Here is a 19148-nt window from a genome sequence, read left to right on the forward strand (position 1 = left end):
AAGCTTAAACATCGATACCCATTTCAGATCTGACACTTAAATGTCTACCTACTTTCGGACCAAAACCGCTCAAAAGCCACACCCATATATAGGGAGTACCAACCGATGCAATGCTCATGCGCATTCCATAAAACAACAGTCAAGGACGTAATAAAACTTACTACCTTCTTATAGTGCTCGCTGACTCCTCGTCTGGATAGCACGTTTAACAAGCCACCAACGTCATTACTGCTGTGTTTTTCGTAGCGCAGCGCGTACAGGGACACGGCTCTCATCATATCAAGTTCAGTCACGTTATCGTTAGCCAGCAGACGACGAATACTCTAAGACAATAATAACTCAAATCAGGACAGCCGTCTGAATAGTACAACACGGTAATGCAGACACAGAGGTTGCGACATCGCACAAGATTTCGGCCGCTGAGTTTTACGCCATAGGTGTCTAAAACGCTTATGAAAGTTGATGACAGTTTCAACTACCAAGCTTCCCTGGGTTCCAGAGACTTTTCATACGCGGTTTCCGGTTTCGGTCAAGTAAGAGAGAGCTTTAGATTTTTGGACGAGAACGAGTACCAGTACGAGATTTAACTTAACGTTTTTGCGCGTGTTTTAACAAAGAAGCCACCCCGGAAAGCTTCATTTTACTTTTTTCCACCAAAAGGATTAGTATAGTTATTTACACTGAAGCAGGTTAAGCCCTCTCCCGATAGCAAAATGATAAAACTTCTCACATTTGATAACTTGTTGCCGCTACAAAACCAGTCGTAGAATGACGACGGCTATCACGTTTTCCCGCCAACTCACGCGCGCGCAATACTTAGTATCTGCCTCGTACCCAGACGTTTCTCTCGCGCGCGCAAAGGAAGGTGGGAAGGAGACAATGTAACCTTCCCATGGTCCCTTGCGGCTTATCACCAGTCGCTCGCCTCTACCTTGCGAAAAACGAAGCGCCTGAGGAGGAGGCTAACTTGGTATTAAGACAATCTCGTGCTTGCAGTCGTCCTAGTCCTCGAATCTAAAGCTCTCTTTTTCTAGTGACCCATCTCCGAAGCATCTTCGCCGCACTCAATCGCCGAACACGACAAAAAACCTCTGGTACCGACCAAGGGTACTGCTAAGCGTGTTGGCCACAAACCTATTATTTATAACCACTTTGCCTACCATCTGTATCAACTATCCGGCACTGCGAAAGTGGATAATTGGTGACAAACTAATTTTAGTTTTTAGCTTTTCACGCGTTTGTTTCTCCACTGAGTTCATATTGTCAAACTTCGCAAACAACCAAATTGGCGGACACTTTTAAAAATGTCAAAAATCACTAACGACATAAAGGTTCTGTCAAGTAACCAGGAGAGGCAAACTGTTTATTGCGCTTTTCGCTGTCGTCAATCATAATTACGATCACAAGCAACGGACCTTGAAACACAGAAACTCACAAAACGGATCGAAATCCACCAATCAGAAATCACAATCCATGACCTTTGGAACCCGTTAAAATAAAGTTTTGTTTCCTAAGAGGTCCGTTAAGATGATTGACGGCAGCGAAAAACGCAATCGTCAGTCGGCTTTTGAACTTCAGAATTCGCATGTTTGTTGAAAAGCGTACCTCTTTCGACGCCTGCTACGCAGGCTAGGAAAAGCGCAGTTAGTCTGACCCCGATCTGAAATTATCCTGAGCAAGATCTGTGGAGTTGCAAAAAAAGTCTGAAGGACTGTCTAGGAGTTTAAATGACGGTTATAGAAATACTTGCCTGGAGAGCAGAAGAGTGGTCATTCTGACAAGCTAGGTCTTGTTCGACTTCGGAGACATCTAGAAGCGATTTTTCGGTGACCAGACGAGATAACTCGCCCACAATAGTCACGTGTTTAGAAACGGTTCCTGACATTTTCTTGAACTGCGGATAGTTTTCCACGAAGGCCTGTTAAGCAGACAACACGATAAGCACAATTACACCTACAAAAAAGAACAAAAGTCTCGGGACAAATTTGCATTTGTGGAGCTTTTTTCAATTCCCACCCCCCCTCTTTTCAATGCCCAACCCCTTCTTCAGCCCCGCCCCACAAAAAACTTTGTATGCTTGTATCCAGAATCTTTTCCGAGTTTCAATTTAGTGTAGGGTGGGGGGGGGGGGGGGGGGGGGGGAAGAACTGCAAGCAATTTTCGAGAAGGATGCACTATTTTATGGCAGAACCCAGAAATTACAGAAAATTATGAATACTACATTACTGTCCCAAGGACTTTTGTCCAGGATTGTAGTCAGCCTTGCAAAAGCTACAAAAGCATAAAACTACCGCAAGCAACACATCACAAGCCGTCGGTTTTGAAACCTGACAAAATCTAACGAAGCTAAGAACAAGAACAGCCCTTAAACTTCCCGTTTAGTTGATCAACCGAAGATTTCATCCATTTGAGATTCAATAAGGTAGAGCCTTCTTGAACATCATAACAGGTAGAACTACATGAAGGAAAGTACTCTGATGGTCTTTAACTCTGCTACACAACAGTATTCAATGGTGCGTTTTTAACCAAACCCTTCTATTGATTGATTTGATTCTTCTGAGAAAGATTACTTAGGGTGTTTTCCATTAAGCCAAAATTTCAAGTCCTAGTTCTGAAATTTCTTTCGAATTATAAATGGCACGGTCTGAACGAAACTTGCCGTTTCGATTTTCAAAAATTACACTACTGCTTCTAGTCCCACTTTTATACCGAGAAGTAATCAAAACTTCGGTCAAAACGTAAGTGAAGTGCTGCGATTCGGTTGGCAGAACCTAGCACGAAGGAAAACTGAACGCGCCAATGAATCACATGATCGATGTAGCCAGCTACTGGGCATGCGCATGCCAAAGACCGCTGACCTCAGCCCCCTAAGGCGCTCTTAGTTGTTAACTCCTTTAAATTGCATTTAAACGCATGAAAACAATACCACCTAAACAAACTGTTGACTCAAACTCAATTTTTGACTCTAACTGTAACGATGAACAGAAGAACTAAGAAAACGAACAACGAGAATGTTCAAACAGTCAACAATGGTACGGGGAGAAACTCGGTGGAAGAACAAAGTAAATCAGCATGAAAGGATTTGGCAAAGATTAAACTGATCTTACTTTCATGTCGGAGATGGACTCCAGTTGTTGATTACTCTTCACAGTTCGCTGAAATTCTGTCATCAGGGTTTTAATGTTTTGACCAATTTCTCCAAAATTCAAATACAAGTTCTGTTTAAAAAAAGGAGAAGAAAAGGAGATAAAGTCAACTTGTAACAACTCTATATTAGAAGTCCGTTCGTGTCCGTCTAATAGAGGTGTCGATTAAGAATGAGCAGACTGTATTGAGGTGCTGTATTGGCGAGTCAGCTTCCCAGGGTTAAGAAAAAATGACTTCATTAAATATATATCTGCGTGGTGTCGGCTTTGTAGTCTATAAACTTACCTTTTGGTAAAACTCGTCATGTTCTGCTGACAAAACAACTTCCTGTCAAATTCGTAAGCAAAAAGATAAGAAAGAGAATGAATAGGAAAAACAAACTGATGCTGCACTAGGTAAATGTACAGCAAACTCAGGGAAACAAAAGAAACTGGGTTGGTCATATTTTCATCAAATGAATGTATGAGACTGTCACAGGTTTGTGTTAAGATTAAATTAAAGTTAGACAAGAAATTAAAGCAAAACCAGGCTGCTTTGGGACCAACCCGATTATGCGACTACCTCACTATTACATCTTACTACCGTAAATGATCTCATAGACACCATTTCTCAAATGAACGCCTCTTGTCTAATAAACGCCTTCTTATTAGACGCCCCTCTGACAAACACCCCGTGTAAAATAGACGACCTGTATGACAGGGTAAATCATTCAATTCATTCAGTTTCTTGTTTGATTAACAAGAGTTCGCGCACTGAATCCTGTCTAATGGCAAATTCAAAGTAAGGATTCTGACAAACTGATCTCTAAACGGCCTCGACGTACCAATGGATGTACTGGATGATTTGCTATTTATTTACAGTGCTCTGATATATTTGCCGAAAGCATGTTAGTTTTGTGGAGTTTGTTGCAGTTATGACAATAAACGCCTCCTATCCATTAAACGTTCCCGCTTGTCTTAGGCTCCCAGGATTAAAGACGCTCCCGGCGATTATTGGGTCATTTACAGTAGGTTATTTTAGCCCAAACGCACAAAAAAGAATCATCAGTCAATTTCTTGACTGAAACCCTTCTTGTTAATACGACCGCCTTGTTATTGCGACCTCCTCCTTAATATTTCCAGGTTTTAATGGCCATTGAGTGGTCTCGGTAACTGGGTTTCACGTAATATATCAAACATGAGATGCAGTGTTTCATCACCAGATGAAACACCGAGAAGAGAGTTGAAAATACGACGCGCAGCGGAGTATTTTTGACGAACTTCGAGGTGTTTCATCTGGTGATGAAACACTGTGTCGAATGTTTGATATTTCTTCTCAAACAAAATCATTTTTGAAGGAGAAATTAAGGATGCAAATACTAAGCAGTGTTTCATCCGATTTCCAAACACTCATTAAACATTAATTTCCTTTGTATTTTCTTAATGAATTATTAATGAGTTTGAGAATGTAATATCAAAGCATGTAGAGTTCTGAATTATCTCTCTTTTCTAAAATATGATCGGCAGTTGTCGTTTGATCTTTTGCTTCTTGCTTTACAGAAATCTGCCTTTAACTCAAACGGTTTTTACAATAAACTCGCTAACTTGTCCCTGAGTAATGAATTGGTGTTACAACTCAATCTTGTTTGGAGTTTGTCCACTTAGGTGAAATAACGATACCAAGTTTTATCCCTTTAGGTGCCAAGAGTTACCAACATCAATTTTCTCCTAACAACATCAGCAGATCATCAAGAGTAAAGGTTATGAGAATTACTAAATTGATTACCAAAGGGAGAATGCTTTGATCTTAAACCAAATTCTCTCAACTGTTCTTAAAAGAAATGTATGCAGATCAGTCTGGAGAATTTGTATGTGGATCTTGGGGCTTAAAGGGTTAAGGGGAAGGGCCGCTCAAAATTGTATTCCTACTTTAAGAGGAGACCAGTCACCAGCTCCGATAGCTCAAACTTAATAACTGTAATGGCCAGTACCTGTAGCTCCTTGGAAATACCAGGACACCTTGACATGTCAACTCTGTTATTTCTAATACCAATCAGCTCGTGAACCATCGCTTGATACGTCCACTAATATAATATAATATTACAAGAAATCAAGAACCAAACAGCGAATGAGGAAACTTCAAAATGTTTACTTGTGAGAACCAAACATTTACACAGAATAATATCACTGCTACTGACTCAACAGGGCCAGAATTAATCCTTTAAGTCTGAATAGTGACCAAGATCAATTTCTCCTAACAATATCCATACACTGTCAAGAGATAAGTTATGAGAATTAATAAAATGATCACCTGAGAGAAAATGCCCTGATCTATCATCAAATTCTCTCAACTGATTCCTTAAGGAAATGTATCGAGATCAGTTTGGAGAATTTGTATGTGGATAGTGGGGCTTAAAGGGTTAACAATTTTTTCAGGGAAAAGTGGGTGTCTTTCAGTGTTGCAGAAACTATTGTTGGTTCGCTTTTGTGTTGTGGTGCAGGCATTGTTCAGTATCTTTTTAAAGTCATTTGGTGATTGCATCCGTCCGCAACACCAAGAAACTACCAGAAAAGTGAACTGTCTATTGATTAAGTAAAATCCAACTAGTGGTCTGTTATCAATGCTGTGTCCTGATTGGTTGAGCTACTACTAGGCTATGTGTTATAGCCCACTAGTATCGTGGTTGAGTTACTACTAGGCTATATGTTATAGCCCACTAGTAGTGCAAAGCGCCAGCTTTTTGGCGGCAAAAAAGGTTTAAAGTCTAGCTTTAACTAGCTAAAGTTGTTTTGTCTCGATATTTTTGACCAAGCAGTTGGATTTCACTAAAAGAATATTATTCCTCTCGCCCTCATGGCCTCTGAGTCAATAGCCCATTTGGCCTTCGGCCTCATGGGCTATTGACTCATAGCCAATTCAGGCTTGAGGAATAATAATTGTTAAATAGTCAGGTCTAAGAAAAATTCAAAACAAGGTATGAAAAAACTTGAATGCCACCTTGACCCTTTGGTCAAGTCATTCTAGCTTATAGCTTGCTGAAGTCACTAAATGAGTCTCTTTACGAATTAGCTGGAAGATAACTTACCTGATCCTTGCTCATTGGTTCCTTGTTAGCAAAGGCCTGTCCTTTCCTTGGCGTTTGACAGGCGGGAGGAAAACATCTGAGTGATCATCAGTCTTTTCCTCCCACCAACAGAATACCAGGGAAAAGAGCTAGGCCTCCTCTAGCAAGGATGTTCATTGAGTAAGTGAACACACAAAGTTACCATCCCAGTGGGAAAATCTAGTTGTCCTAGACACCCCCCCCCCCCCCCTCCCACCACCCCCCAAGAATCTCCAATCCCTTCTGTGGGGGGAGTATGGATATTTTCTGGGACCACACATTATGCCACTCATATACTTTGGAGCATACTGTGTCAACTGGGCAAATGAAGTTAAAGGTACATGCAGTGATATACTAGTCACATTTGGAACTTACTTGATTCAATAATGGGGTCACGGGATCATCTCGTCTGTCCAAAATCAACAAAAGAGGAGGGACATCCGTTCTCCTGAAGTCAAACAATTGTGCTTCATCGTTTATTTTATGCTGAAAATAACATTAAAAAATTAAAATGAAGCACATGATTGTCTATTTTATATTAACCATAAAGTCTATTATCAACAATACAGTAAATGTCAGTTGTTTAATATATTCCGAGCCTGTTTTTCTTTCTCACAGGCTGATGCAAGGGTAGACCATAATGATTTCCTGACAGTGACACAACAAAATACACATGACAAATATATACCTACCCTTATATTCTCAGCTAGTCTCTTAGCCATCTCAGATGAATTCTGGTATCTAATTATTGGACATTTCTTTAATGAGAGTAACACGGCCAATATCCCCTGACATGCACGGTCGATAGCATCTATATCCCATGCTCCAGCCTGAAACAGTATTTTATTTTAATAACAATTCCAAGTTACTTGAAAGGTTAGGTAAAAATTAATGCTTAACAATCGTGTGAAAACTCCACAAAAATAATGAATAATTTGATTTAAAAGGGTATAACATTCCTGAAAATATATAGATGAACAAAAGAAGATGTCAGAAAAAAATTAGTACTTAAAAGAAAAATTAGAAGAGCACTAAAAAACTTTAAAAAAATCAGGGTAAAGGAACTTATTGCCCTTTTTTATCTACGAAACTCTAGATCTCCTACTACTCTGCTAGGATGAGACATTTTTATTGTACATTTTTTGACAAGCAAGCTTTTAAATTATATATTTTGTTGAGGTGCCCTTGACTGTTAGCTGTAAATCTAACTGACATCTAGAAAGTGGGAAACAATTATGAGGGTTTATGGACCAATTAATTGAACATATAACCAGGAAAAACCTAGTTATAAATAGATGTATAAATTACTTACCCGTGAACAATTTGGAAGGTTCAGAGTAAACACATGAGGGCTAACAGCATAAAAATCAGAGTAAAATTCCTGTAAAAGTAAAAGAAAAAGAACTGATTCAACCACTTTGTTACTAATTTTGGTAAATAATACGGAAAAAATCCTATTGAATCAAAAGATATCCTTTGTAATAGACTGTTCACAGTCCCCAATTTTTCCGTAAGATTGTCGAGATTGAGCGCTTTGTGTTACATGCTGCCATCTTGCACGAGTGTCAAAGCTACTTAGGGGACAAGGGGCGGTTTTGGGAGGAAGCAAGAAAAATAGAGGGACTGTAATAACATCACTGCAGCTCGCGTTCAGGAGGCATGACAGGAATTTCATGCCTTTTACCATTCATTAATTAAGAAACTCCGCTGGCTATGAAAAACATGCCAGACACATTTAGCATCGATTTCATGTGTTTACAAATCTCCTTTCCAAACAGTGGTTCTATGCAGTTTCTAGGACATTCCTCCAAGTAAAATCAGCAAACATGCTCAGGTGAAACATTTTCCTAATGGAAGCACTAAGCATGATCACTTCACCACAGATTAAAATGGTTAAACCTCCCCATAAAAAGCCAGGCACTTCTGACAGGTTACTTTAGGCAGAACTGTGTTACAACATTCCCCTGGCTAGGCTGCTTCAAGAGCGCATTGGCTTACGTGATTCATCCCCAAAATACCTTCATGCGTTTAGCACTGTACAATGAAAGCATACGTTTTGTAGAAACGACGACTTGTCAATGACTTGTCAACGACTTGTCAGTGTCGGCAACTTAAGTCAATGAAAATTAACTCTATTGACTAATGACCAATCAAATGCCTCCGTTGCTGGTACAACGTGCTCTGTGAATGCAAGCTGCAGTGATGTTATTACAGCTATAATCCCTGATGCCTGCCCCCTAGGTACATTTGAAAATCAAGATGGCTGCCATTAACAGTAAGACGCACTATATCTCGAAGATCTCACAAAAAAAAAGAAGAGGACTGTGAACAGTCTATTTGTAACCAAGATTTATGTATACGTAGATGACCATTTATGACCTCAAATTGGATTAAAAAGTGTTCCCCTTGTGAGTACATACCCTTGCTCTCTTGAAAAAAAGCCCGTACCTTCCACTACATTTCAACATACATTTAAGTGTAGTTAACCATGTACAGTAATAATGGGTAGTCAGGGGTTTCAATGAAAATTGAAGTAGCCAGCAGGTTTGAATAGAGTAACCAACTGTATCAACAAGGGGCCGTTAGTCCCCTTTTTCTAGGGGGGAGGGGATCTGGGGGCATGCTTCCCCAGAAAATTTTGAAATTTCAAAGCCCTAAAATGCAAATTTTAGAGTTCCGGGGACTAAATTGAGAAAACAAGAGTTTGTTTTTTATTCAAGAAAATGTAGCTTCCATTCAACTTTCGATTTATCAGTTTCACAATAAATTCCTTGAGCAATGAACAAATATGAAAACTAAATTACACACTTTTGCTCAGACACAAATTCTGCGTAAAAGTGTGAAAAATTGACTGAAATATAGTGTTCTCATGACGAAAATATAACATTAAACCAAGGAGCCTTCATGAAAGTACATCATAATTAAGGTTTTCATTCAGATTTAATGATATATTTTTGGTTTGTAACGTTATTCAAACTAGTTGCTTCTTTTTTCTAGGAAAAAGGAGCCAACTTCTATGAGCAAAGTAGCCGACACATTTCGACAGCCATTGGTGCTTATTGAAACCCCTGGGTAGTCGTAAACTTAACCACGTATACTCCTGCAAAAATCACCAACAGATGTTTACCTGTACTTCTCTGACAACTTCGTGGTCATCAGCTTCTGCGATAGCACGAATACTTGGCTTGCCAATGAAATTGGAGAAATCTAAAGAATGCAAATCAATAATTTACTATGGTTATATTCAGTTCTGGACTGTGTAAGAAATAAATCTTATGTTATATAGTGCTGACAGTTGTTTAAAATATACGAACCATGTTTTAGACACTTTTCCGAAACAAATTCTAAGAGTATTTATCAGAAGTGTTTGATTATAATGCATGATCTTGTATCAAATGAAATATACACTTACACAAATAATATAACCCATACTTGGGATTTTTCAGTTCACTGCAAAGATGCTCAACATTCTCCTAAAAGGAATAAACAGAAAGTGCTTATAAATATTAACAAGTCACATCTTAATTTTCTGCATCACTTCATCATAATGACACAGTGTCAGTGTCAAAATCACTCATACCCAACCATAATGCCAGTGCTTATAAGCCCAGGGCTGTCATTAAAATTTCAAGTTGCGGGGCTATATCAATGATACAAGTAGGTGGGGAATCCAAGAACTAGGGATTTTGTTTGGTTCTATTTTTCTTCTATTTTCCTACAAAAGTAGGTGGGGCCATGTTTATGATAGCCGAAGAAAAAGGCCCCTTGGCCCCTAATGACGACCCTGTAAGCCCCCTAGTCATAAGTGCCCTCCCTCCCCCCCCCCCCCCCAGTTAAAGGCCCACCTACCTGTAAACAAAGAATACATGCATTTATAAGCCTTCTTCAAATGTATTTAACAGAGATTTTGCTACTGTGCGTCCTGAGTCCCTATGAAGATAAGCCCAGGGCTGCGGCATTTAATCATTTTAGATGTTTCTTGGTGCTGCAGAAAACATTATTGGCTAGCTATTGTGTTGTAGTGACGTGGGAATTTAATATTTGATATCTTTTCAATCTTCTGTCTTACATCATCTGGTGATCACATCCTTCTCCAGCAAAAGGAAACTTTGGCAACTTACCCTTGTTGGTCGTAGGAAACATATTGCTTTCAGATGTTTCATCGTTTCCCGTCCACTAGTATCAATTCTTTCAAAAAGATAAACTTCCTTCTGTAAAACTTCACTTTGAGTATATACCATGCTCACAACTCCAGTCTTTGACAAAAGAAGAAAAAAATATGAATGAAATAATAAATACACCTTTTGCTGTTCATTACAAGAAAATACGCATTCATTTGCGTGAAACGGCGACCAACAGCGCGAAGATACATTCATTACCGTGAAAAAGCGAACATTTGCGCATAAATCAGACTCAATTACGATTTTTGCATTTTAATCAACATTCAATAACATTTTTGGGCATTCATTTCCGTCATTTGACATACAAAAGAGGAAAATATACTTTCATTAATGCCAACATTCGAGTCATTAACATTATCTTAAAAATCAGTAGGGACAATAGACAAACATTTAAGAGCAAACGCTATTCATTAACATTTTTATGACACTGTTTGCAATTCAATAACATTCCTGGACAGCTTTAGAATGGATAAGACAAACATTAATTCGCTTGTACAATCAACTGAGCGTTCTTTACATTTAATACACAAAAATATATTTTCAATGAAACAAAACCAATCCCCCCCAAAATTGGCCTGAATTTGTTTAAAGAATCACGCCGTACTTCGCCACTGTGTGTTCGTCGACGGCTGCGGATTTACATTTACCCTAGACGGCCAGAAGTCATGGTGGGGCTCGACAGGGAGTGGAGGGCGTACCGCCAAGTGTGCGGCCAACAAGGGCGAAACTTGACTATGACCATGGCAATACATATTACCTATCAAATTTTTTCTTTCCGCAGCTGCTAGAGTAATGAATACAGTGTCAGTTTTTCGGTGACTTTCTGGCACGGGCAAGGAAAAAATGAATCCCGATAAGTCGGTGGTCTTTGCGTATGACGGGGTGCCAGCCCACCTAGATTTGGCCATTCCCGCCCTTTACGTACACAGCTTATGCTTCCCCCCTCGACATCGTTGAAAAGGATTTAAGTTGTCTGAAAGCGACACCAAAGGCCGACATCTCGAGTCCGGAAATTTAAAGATGTATAACTGGAACGCTCTAGCAATCCCACTAGCGGAGTTCAGAAACAAGAACTGCAGTGCTTGAAGCTCTGCGCAGAAACATGACATTCTGATCGCAGCTAAATGTGCTAAGGGGTACCATTTCATGCAAACCTACCTCCCAAAATGTTTAAGTAGTGAGGTTTTTAGGGATATACATTTCGCGAACTGAAATTCAGGCCAAATTTGTGTGAATTTCTATTGTTTAATTGAAAATCGATTTTTGTATATTAAATGTAAAGAACACTCAATTGATTGTACAAGCGCATTAATGTTTGTCTTATCCTTCCTAAGGTTGTCCAGGAATGCTATTGAATTTCAAAGAGTGTCATAAAAATGTTAATGAATAGTATTTGCACTTTAATGTATGTCAGTTGCCCCTATTGACTTTCAAAATGGTGTTAATAACTTTGATGTTGTCGTTAATGAAAGTATATTTTTCTCTTTTGTATGCCCAATGACGCCTATCAATGCCCAAAAGTGTTATTGAATGTTGATTAAAATGCAAAAAAAGTTATTGAATCTGATTTATGCGCAAATGTTCGTATTTTCGCGCTAAAGAATGTATCTTCGCACTATTGGTCGCCATTTCACGCAAATGATTGCGTATTTTCTCGTAATGAACAGCAAAAGGTGTAACATGTAATAAATTATCAAAATTATCGTGAAAATCATTATTTCACTACATGTGAAATTTTTAACTCCCAGTTCAGACTTACACTTGATTTCTTTTCTGTTAATTTCTTTCTATGACAATTTTTTTTGCTCTAGTTTTAGATTTCTTCTCTGGAACAAGTGCAAAATTACATGAGTATTAAAATAAAGGGGCAGAGTGTATATCAAAGATCACACAAGTAATAATAATATTGTGTTGTTCACTTCAGGTTTTGAAATATTTACATCCCTCTCCTCTTAGATGGAATGTTCTCTCTGGTCTCAGCAGTGTCCGCTTGTGTGTAATTTTTGTGTGTAAGAGCCTGGACTTAATTAGTGTACATGTAAGCTTACATGTATTTATAACACAGATTTCAAATTCAATTCAAATCAATTCAATCGAAATCAAAATCCCACTTCTTGTGTAAATTATTGCATTCTTAAATCATCTACAATATAAGCAAAAAAGGACATTTTAAAGTGGAGATCTAAGCAAAGGGTGATCATGTTATTTTTGACAGATTATGGATGGGGATCTCTTACCGTTTCCTTATCCATAAGAAGAACTTTCATCCCTGGTCCACTGTCCTCGATCATTTTAGTGACATATTGCTTTACTGCTAAAATTACATTCATGGTTCTTAACTTCAATTTGAAACTCGAATTTTGGAGTTTTTAGGTCAGAAATGCGCGATGATTTGATGATGTTGTTGCTTTGATCACGAACCTCCAGACGCCATATTTATTTTCAGTGACATTATCGTACCAGTCTCCGATGGGCCAAATTTTTTGTTGAAGTTAGGGAAGGGAGCGAAAGTCTCGTTCACAGCGACAAAAAAATTGTACATTTTTTAGTAAGAGCCCTGAGTTATTGCCCTGCATTCTGTTTTTCTCGTTATATTTTTCTAGTAGTAACAAAAATGTTGCCTTTTGTCAAATTTTGATCAATTGATGATCAAAACGGTAGACTCTACCCTCCATCCCTGGCTCTACCCTACCCTAGAGAAAATTCGAATTCTTTAATGCGCATGTCAAATATTTGTTCAACATGGCCGACGAGGTGGTTGATTTAGAAGTTGCTCGCCAGAAAATGAGACAATGGCGCGATGAACCTCTTCGAAATAGTGAAGAAGTCACGGAACTCGGTGAGTGTCTCATTCTAGAACACGGTAATAAACTAGGAGATGAGTTATGGACTATATACGAGCAAGTCTTCTTGGCCTCAATCGACTGCCGCAAAATGGACCTGGCGACCATGTGTTTGAGAGAGCTCAAAACTCAATTTCCCAATAGTATTCGAGTGGAGAAACTCAATGCCATGCGACTGGAAGCATTCGAAAAGTACGAGGATGCCGAGAAAATTTACGAGAAGATTTTAGAAGCAGAGCCAGCCAATGCATTAGTCCGCAAAAGGCTGGTCGCGATCCTCAAAGCCCAAAACAGGATCCCAGAAGCCGTCAAGGAACTTAATGAATACTTAAAAAAGTTCATGAGCGATCAAGAAGCGTGGACCGAGCTGTCAGAGCTCTACATCTCTCAGCAGGAACACGAGAAGGCAAAGTTTTGCATGGAAGAGTTGATCTTGGTCAATCCTCACAACCATTTGTTCCACCAGAGGTATGCTGAAATTCTCTACACCATTGGGAAAAATGAAAACATGGAAAAGGCAAGAAAATACTTCGCTCAAGCTCTCAAATTGGACAACAATAACATGAGGGCTTTGTTTGGATTCTTCATGGCTTCAGCCCATTTGGCTAATTCATCCAAAGACTCAAAAGTGAAGAAAGTAAATTCGAAATATGCTGGCTGGGCTGCTGCACAGATCAATGAGAGATACCAGAATGCTAACCAATCACAGGAGGATGATAATCTAGGAGAACTGGAGAATATGTTGGAATCACTGCAGCTCGCTCTTCCACAGAACATTCCTTCTCAGTGACTAGATGAAAGTTACTGGGTATACTTCCCTTTCAAGCAAAAATGCCAGTTACAGTTTGTAGAAAAAACTACACTATAGAATTCTGAATGCAAGACTAGTAGAAAAATCCTCAAAACTAGCATCTCTCGCACAATTTGTCTTTCCACACATTTGGAAAGTGAAGAGAGACCTGTCACTTCATCACTGAACTACAAATTATGAAATTTTGAAAGTAAATTATGTGTTGAGAAAACTTTCACTGAAATGCAAAAATTTTTCCTTAAATTTTCCTTGTTTGCCTTAAAATGACAGCTTAATGTGAAAGGACTTGCTGAATGACTCCAAAAGAAACCAATTTTATGGCCAAAAGAAGACAGTAATCTAGTGACACCAAAGACTCTCTACTTCAAACAGTCCTCACTTCTGTAACATGGACTCTGTGATCTTTCTAATGTGGACACTTGACTTGAGGACACACCAAATGAAATGGTAATTTCTTGGGAAAAAGTCTAGTTTTGCGTCATCGGTTTGACCTAGTATTCAAAAACAAAAAAAGAAAGCTTCCAAGATCATTTTTTGTATTGGTTGTGCTGAGCATTTTCTCCATTATAACTGTGGTCCTATTCTTTAGATACATGTACATTTACATGTGCATGGTGTACGTATGAAATGCTGTAAATATTCAGTGAAGAAAAAATTAGAGACCTACAGTGTATTGGTAGATAGTTAATTTTTTTTACTATTGATTGGTTGCATCTTACATTTAAATTGTATTATGGATGATGATTGAAGAGAAATGAATAAAAGAAAAAAAGGAAATTGCTACATCAGTGCTCACAGAACTGTTAAAATAATCCTTTTTTTACAATATAATATGTACTGATTGGTGGTTACCCATGATCTATTAGAAGGCAGATGCAGCTGACATTTCCCTTTGTTTTGTCCAACTTGGCTCGAAGTTTTGGAAATTAATGTCTAAAGAATAATCTAGATTGTCAGAGGAGGTGGAGGTCTTAAATCAGTGTAGAAGGAGATGAGATACAAGTCAAGAAAAAAAAGTAAAAGGAAAATTGTATCTAATAACTTGGAAATAACTTAAACACTGGAACAAGTCTTCACACAGTCAACTGCTATGAGGTAAGTTATGGATTTTTTTTCCTGTGCCATTATGTCACATCTATGCAGTTATACATGTAGGCCACAGAAGACATAAAAATGGATTAAGAATATCAGGGACATGTTAGCCACTTTTCTAATGTTACCACATTTAGGGTGCATTTCTTTACTAAAATGCAACATCAGATCAAAAATCCAGATCATTAGGATTTTTCGTTGAGAAAAGAAATGATGTATCCAGAAAGGGATTATTTTTCATTCATTTCCATAGAAACGACCCACAATATCAATGGTATCCCGGAGAAAGTATAACACGGCTGCTGACAAGGTTGCAAGTTTGATGATCTTTCATTGTATTCTGGATGGTTAGCTTTAGGATACTGCTTAGACAGGCCAAATGAAGATGAGTCTTGAAATAAGGTATGTATTGGAAAAGTAAAGTCTTCAAGACAAGCCAGCAAAGTTTTGTAGCAGTTTTTTCCTTGTAACTAGAATAATGCAGGTCCTGTTTGTATTGCGATTTTACCACCTCAATAAAACGGATAAAATTGATCGTTTAATCCATGACTCTGGTTCAAAAATGGCTGTAAAGATAAGCAGTCTTGTCAAAAACCTGATGTATTAAGATTGTTTTGAGTTACTGCTGGCAATATTCACTATTTTTGGCTCTGTAGTAAAGAAACGCTTCTGATCATGTATCCAAAGTATCTGGTTTTGGACATGATCCAAAGAATCCACCTCCATTGTGGATCATTTGGATCAATGATCCGTTTTTGGATTTTAGTGAAGAAACAAAATATCCATTTACGCATTAAAAATCTGGATTTGGATTTTAGTAAAGAAATGCACCCTTGACTGACATCTCTGATCTAGAACTAAACAAGTCATAATATACACAGTGAAATGATATCTAGTAGTTAAAAAAGTGCCTGACACAAACCCAATTGCAAATGCAAATATGAGCATAATTTTACAGGTACGTTTAAGCATTATGATTTAAAGTTCCTGGACTAGAGGTCTATTAGAGACTGGGTGCTAAAATAAAAATTTTCTGTGTTTTCCATCCCCAACCCCTTCTGGAAATTTATGTTGTCTTAATAAAATTCTTTATTTTTAGCTGATGAGCTATGACTGCAAAACAGGGCGGGTAAAGGTTGGGCGGTGAAACGAGCGCTCCGCTCTTCATTTAATGTGTGATGCGGAGTAGGACTGGCACGAGCGCTCTTTCCGCGCTTCCGGTGCGCTTGAAGGCCGGCGAAATTTTCCTTTTTGCAAACCGGAAATCCTATTTTCTTTCTGTAATTTCAGGCTACAATGTTAAATAGATAAATTCGTTTCATAGCAATATCAATAAACAGTTTCATATGTTTGTGTCTGTACGTCTATAATTCAAACTTGTTTGTCGTATAATGCCAAAATTTGAGTTTAATTTGAAAGTGTTGAATACCTCCTCCTTCCACTAAATATCACCTAATCGTCTTTCGCCGTTTCGTTTGCAAAAGCTTAACACTTCTTAACCTCAATTTTTACATATGTTAAAGGGGGATAAATTTTGTATAACATAACAAAAAATTAAATTGATATATATTGATATAGTGGCGTTATATTTCTTCAAACTTTGCTTCTCGGGTGCAATGCGCTATGGCGATTCGCGCAATGCGTTGAAAATCCGGCAACCGCATGTAAACCAAATTTATTGAGGTCAGTTGTAAGGTTTTTTCTTCGTTTTTCTCTCTAAAACAAAACAAGGTAAACAGTAAAAACTGAGGGAAAACTAATTTTGAAGTTTCGAAGAAACAGAAAGACGTATGAGATGTTTTTTTTCAAAATTAAAAAGAAGGATGATGGTGATTGAAATTAGCATAATTTCACCTTGCACGAGCTGCACGCATTTATAAAATACACGTCATCTGGTTATGAAACACGATCTGCTGTCTTTTAGTTTTGCCATGGATGACATGGATGAGATTTTCCTTCGTGTTTTAGACAGTACTTAGTTGTTTTTGTTTTGGAATAACATCGACATTGGCGAGCAGCAGAACGAAAATATAATTCAGTGGTAGAGTCATGGAAGTAATAAGAGAAACCCTTTGAAAGAGATGTTTGTTTACTCCAGTTAAACCTCCCGCAAAAAATACCAACATTTGCCTCTCGCAGACAGCGTACCAGCACAAAGGAACGAGGAAGAAGTGCAAGAAAACAAATCAAGCCGCCATAATTCAGTGAAGGAGGCAGTGTCTAATGGACAAACCACATCGCAAGCCCTGACCGAAGTCGAAAACAAGCGACATTTCTAAGCAGAGTCCCAGTCCACTGCATCACACCTTTTTGCTCGGACACGCTCGTTTCACCGCCCAACCTTTATCCGCCCTGCTGCAAAATGTGGCAATTTCAGTCAAGCCACATACATTGAGGCAGTTTGTCTAACTGTCTATTTATATTGTATTTGAAAATACAATAGCTCTATTTGTTGTTCAGCAAAATATTACTCTTTTGTCACTATAAGTGCCGTAAACCGTTAACTTCCTAATAATGGTGGCAAAAGTAAAAAATTGTGAACAAAAACTGTAAAATCATAAGGAAAATACAGGACCATGTAAAAGTTCTGCCAGAGGTTTCATTTGAATGGTAACACCATAGAATTTCATCCATAGATTAAAAAGTTAAGAGGTACGGTGGAACCTCGATATAATGAAGGGCCAGGGGACTGGCAAAATTTGCTCACTATAACGAGATTCTTTTTCTTGTACTATTATTGGGGTAAAGAAAACCGTTTGTTATACGGAGGACTTCCTGATAGAGTGTTTTCACATGACGTCACGGCGGCCATATTGGTGTCCCAAAACAATGAAACTGTGGCCATGTTGGTGTCCCAAACCAATCCTCTGGGAGTTGAACTCTTTTCTTATGCGAACGCTTTATTTTGTTCCAATAAATTTGCTTAGATGCTGGCCAGGTGAGTGAAAACACTCCATATATAGGCTCGTTGAATCGAAGTTCCACTGTATAAATCATCCTGCTATAACCTGACCCAGGAGTAAAGGGGCTGAAATGGGCTGGATGTTAAGTTTCACACTTTAGGCCTACTAGAAGCGAGTACGATTTACTGTTTCTTTTCCTTCTCTCTGTTAGAGATAAGACTATTTATGCGTGGTCACCCAAGACATGTTTGTAGTAAAAGGCAGTACCTTCATCATCAATTATTTCTACAATATGCTGAAGCTGGTCCAGTTGAAGACCAAAACTGCTACTTCCTGCTCTGAAAGACCTGAGTGTTCTGCACAGTAAGCTAATCATGTGCTGAACAGTCGAGTCCAAGCCCTGGCTAAATAATCATGACACCACAGATCAGAAAAATGGGTCATCTTTACGAATTGAAGGTAATTAATGACGTATGTATTCGATTAAACGCCGCGGCGTTTATTAAATTTTTCGTGATTCCTGTGCGGTGTTTATTTAAAATCCAATTTTTTTTCTGGAGAGGAAGCTTAATGAAAGAGCATTGAAGTATACTCACTTCGAACCGAAAAACATTGTTCTCAATGAAGGCAAATTTCCAAAGCTTGATTGAGCTAAACTACCGTTTATTGGTCTCGTGTTTTGATTATATTCCTTTGAGCTTTGAATGTACTGATCTGACTTAAAACATTGTTACAATCAAGGAAAATAAATTCTTTAGGTCTGCTCAAACTTGATTATCACTGCATTTGCTTTGGAATAAACGCCCCATCATGACGCAGCGTTTATTAATATTTGTGCTTCAAAATGCGGCGTTTATTCAAGGGCGGCGTTTAACGAATAAATACGGTATGCCCATAGTGCTTGAGATCATCATTTCATAGGAATCATGCCAAAGCTTTGCTTTTTATTGTTGGTTTTAGACACACAGTCTTAAGTTGTTGTTGTCGGTCAAAACTCGTTATTGTTAGAGCGTGTGTCCCACGCGTGGACACGTGGTACGAGTGAGGCCCTCTCTCAAGACCTTCTCGCACGCGCGAACCCTTGCTTAA

The 19148-nt window shown here is 38.5% G+C and overlaps 2 protein-coding genes across 2 annotated transcripts in view; one reads left to right on the forward strand and one right to left on the reverse strand.

The window, feature by feature from the left end:
• LOC140937057 (vacuolar protein sorting-associated protein 45-like) overlaps positions 1 to 12851 on the reverse strand; it is a 32575-nt gene extending 19724 nt beyond the window's left edge. Inside the window, exons 1-12 of the mRNA XM_073386587.1 lie at positions 12648 to 12851; positions 10351 to 10485; positions 9642 to 9702; positions 9357 to 9436; positions 7542 to 7610; positions 6922 to 7059; positions 6605 to 6715; positions 5117 to 5209; positions 3433 to 3474; positions 3108 to 3218; positions 1751 to 1918; positions 165 to 323 (exon numbers count right to left, since the gene is read on the reverse strand). Of these exons, the coding sequence (XP_073242688.1) occupies positions 165 to 323; positions 1751 to 1918; positions 3108 to 3218; positions 3433 to 3474; positions 5117 to 5209; positions 6605 to 6715; positions 6922 to 7059; positions 7542 to 7610; positions 9357 to 9436; positions 9642 to 9702; positions 10351 to 10485; positions 12648 to 12740 (1260 nt within the window). The 5' untranslated portion in view covers positions 12741 to 12851. The remainder of the gene's footprint in view (positions 1 to 164; positions 324 to 1750; positions 1919 to 3107; positions 3219 to 3432; positions 3475 to 5116; positions 5210 to 6604; positions 6716 to 6921; positions 7060 to 7541; positions 7611 to 9356; positions 9437 to 9641; positions 9703 to 10350; positions 10486 to 12647) is intronic.
• Positions 12852 to 13149: 298 nt separating this feature from the next.
• On the forward strand, positions 13150 to 14849 carry LOC140937813 (ER membrane protein complex subunit 2-like). The gene has a single exon (XM_073387388.1). It carries the CDS (start codon positions 13153 to 13155, stop codon positions 14041 to 14043), a length of 891 nt encoding a protein of 296 aa, XP_073243489.1. The 5' UTR covers positions 13150 to 13152; the 3' UTR covers positions 14044 to 14849.
• Positions 14850 to 19148: the final 4299 nt, after the last annotated feature.

This window comes from Porites lutea, chromosome 5, assembly GCF_958299795.1.
Source record: "Porites lutea chromosome 5, jaPorLute2.1, whole genome shotgun sequence".
Taxonomy (NCBI): Eukaryota; Metazoa; Cnidaria; class Anthozoa; order Scleractinia; family Poritidae; genus Porites; species Porites lutea.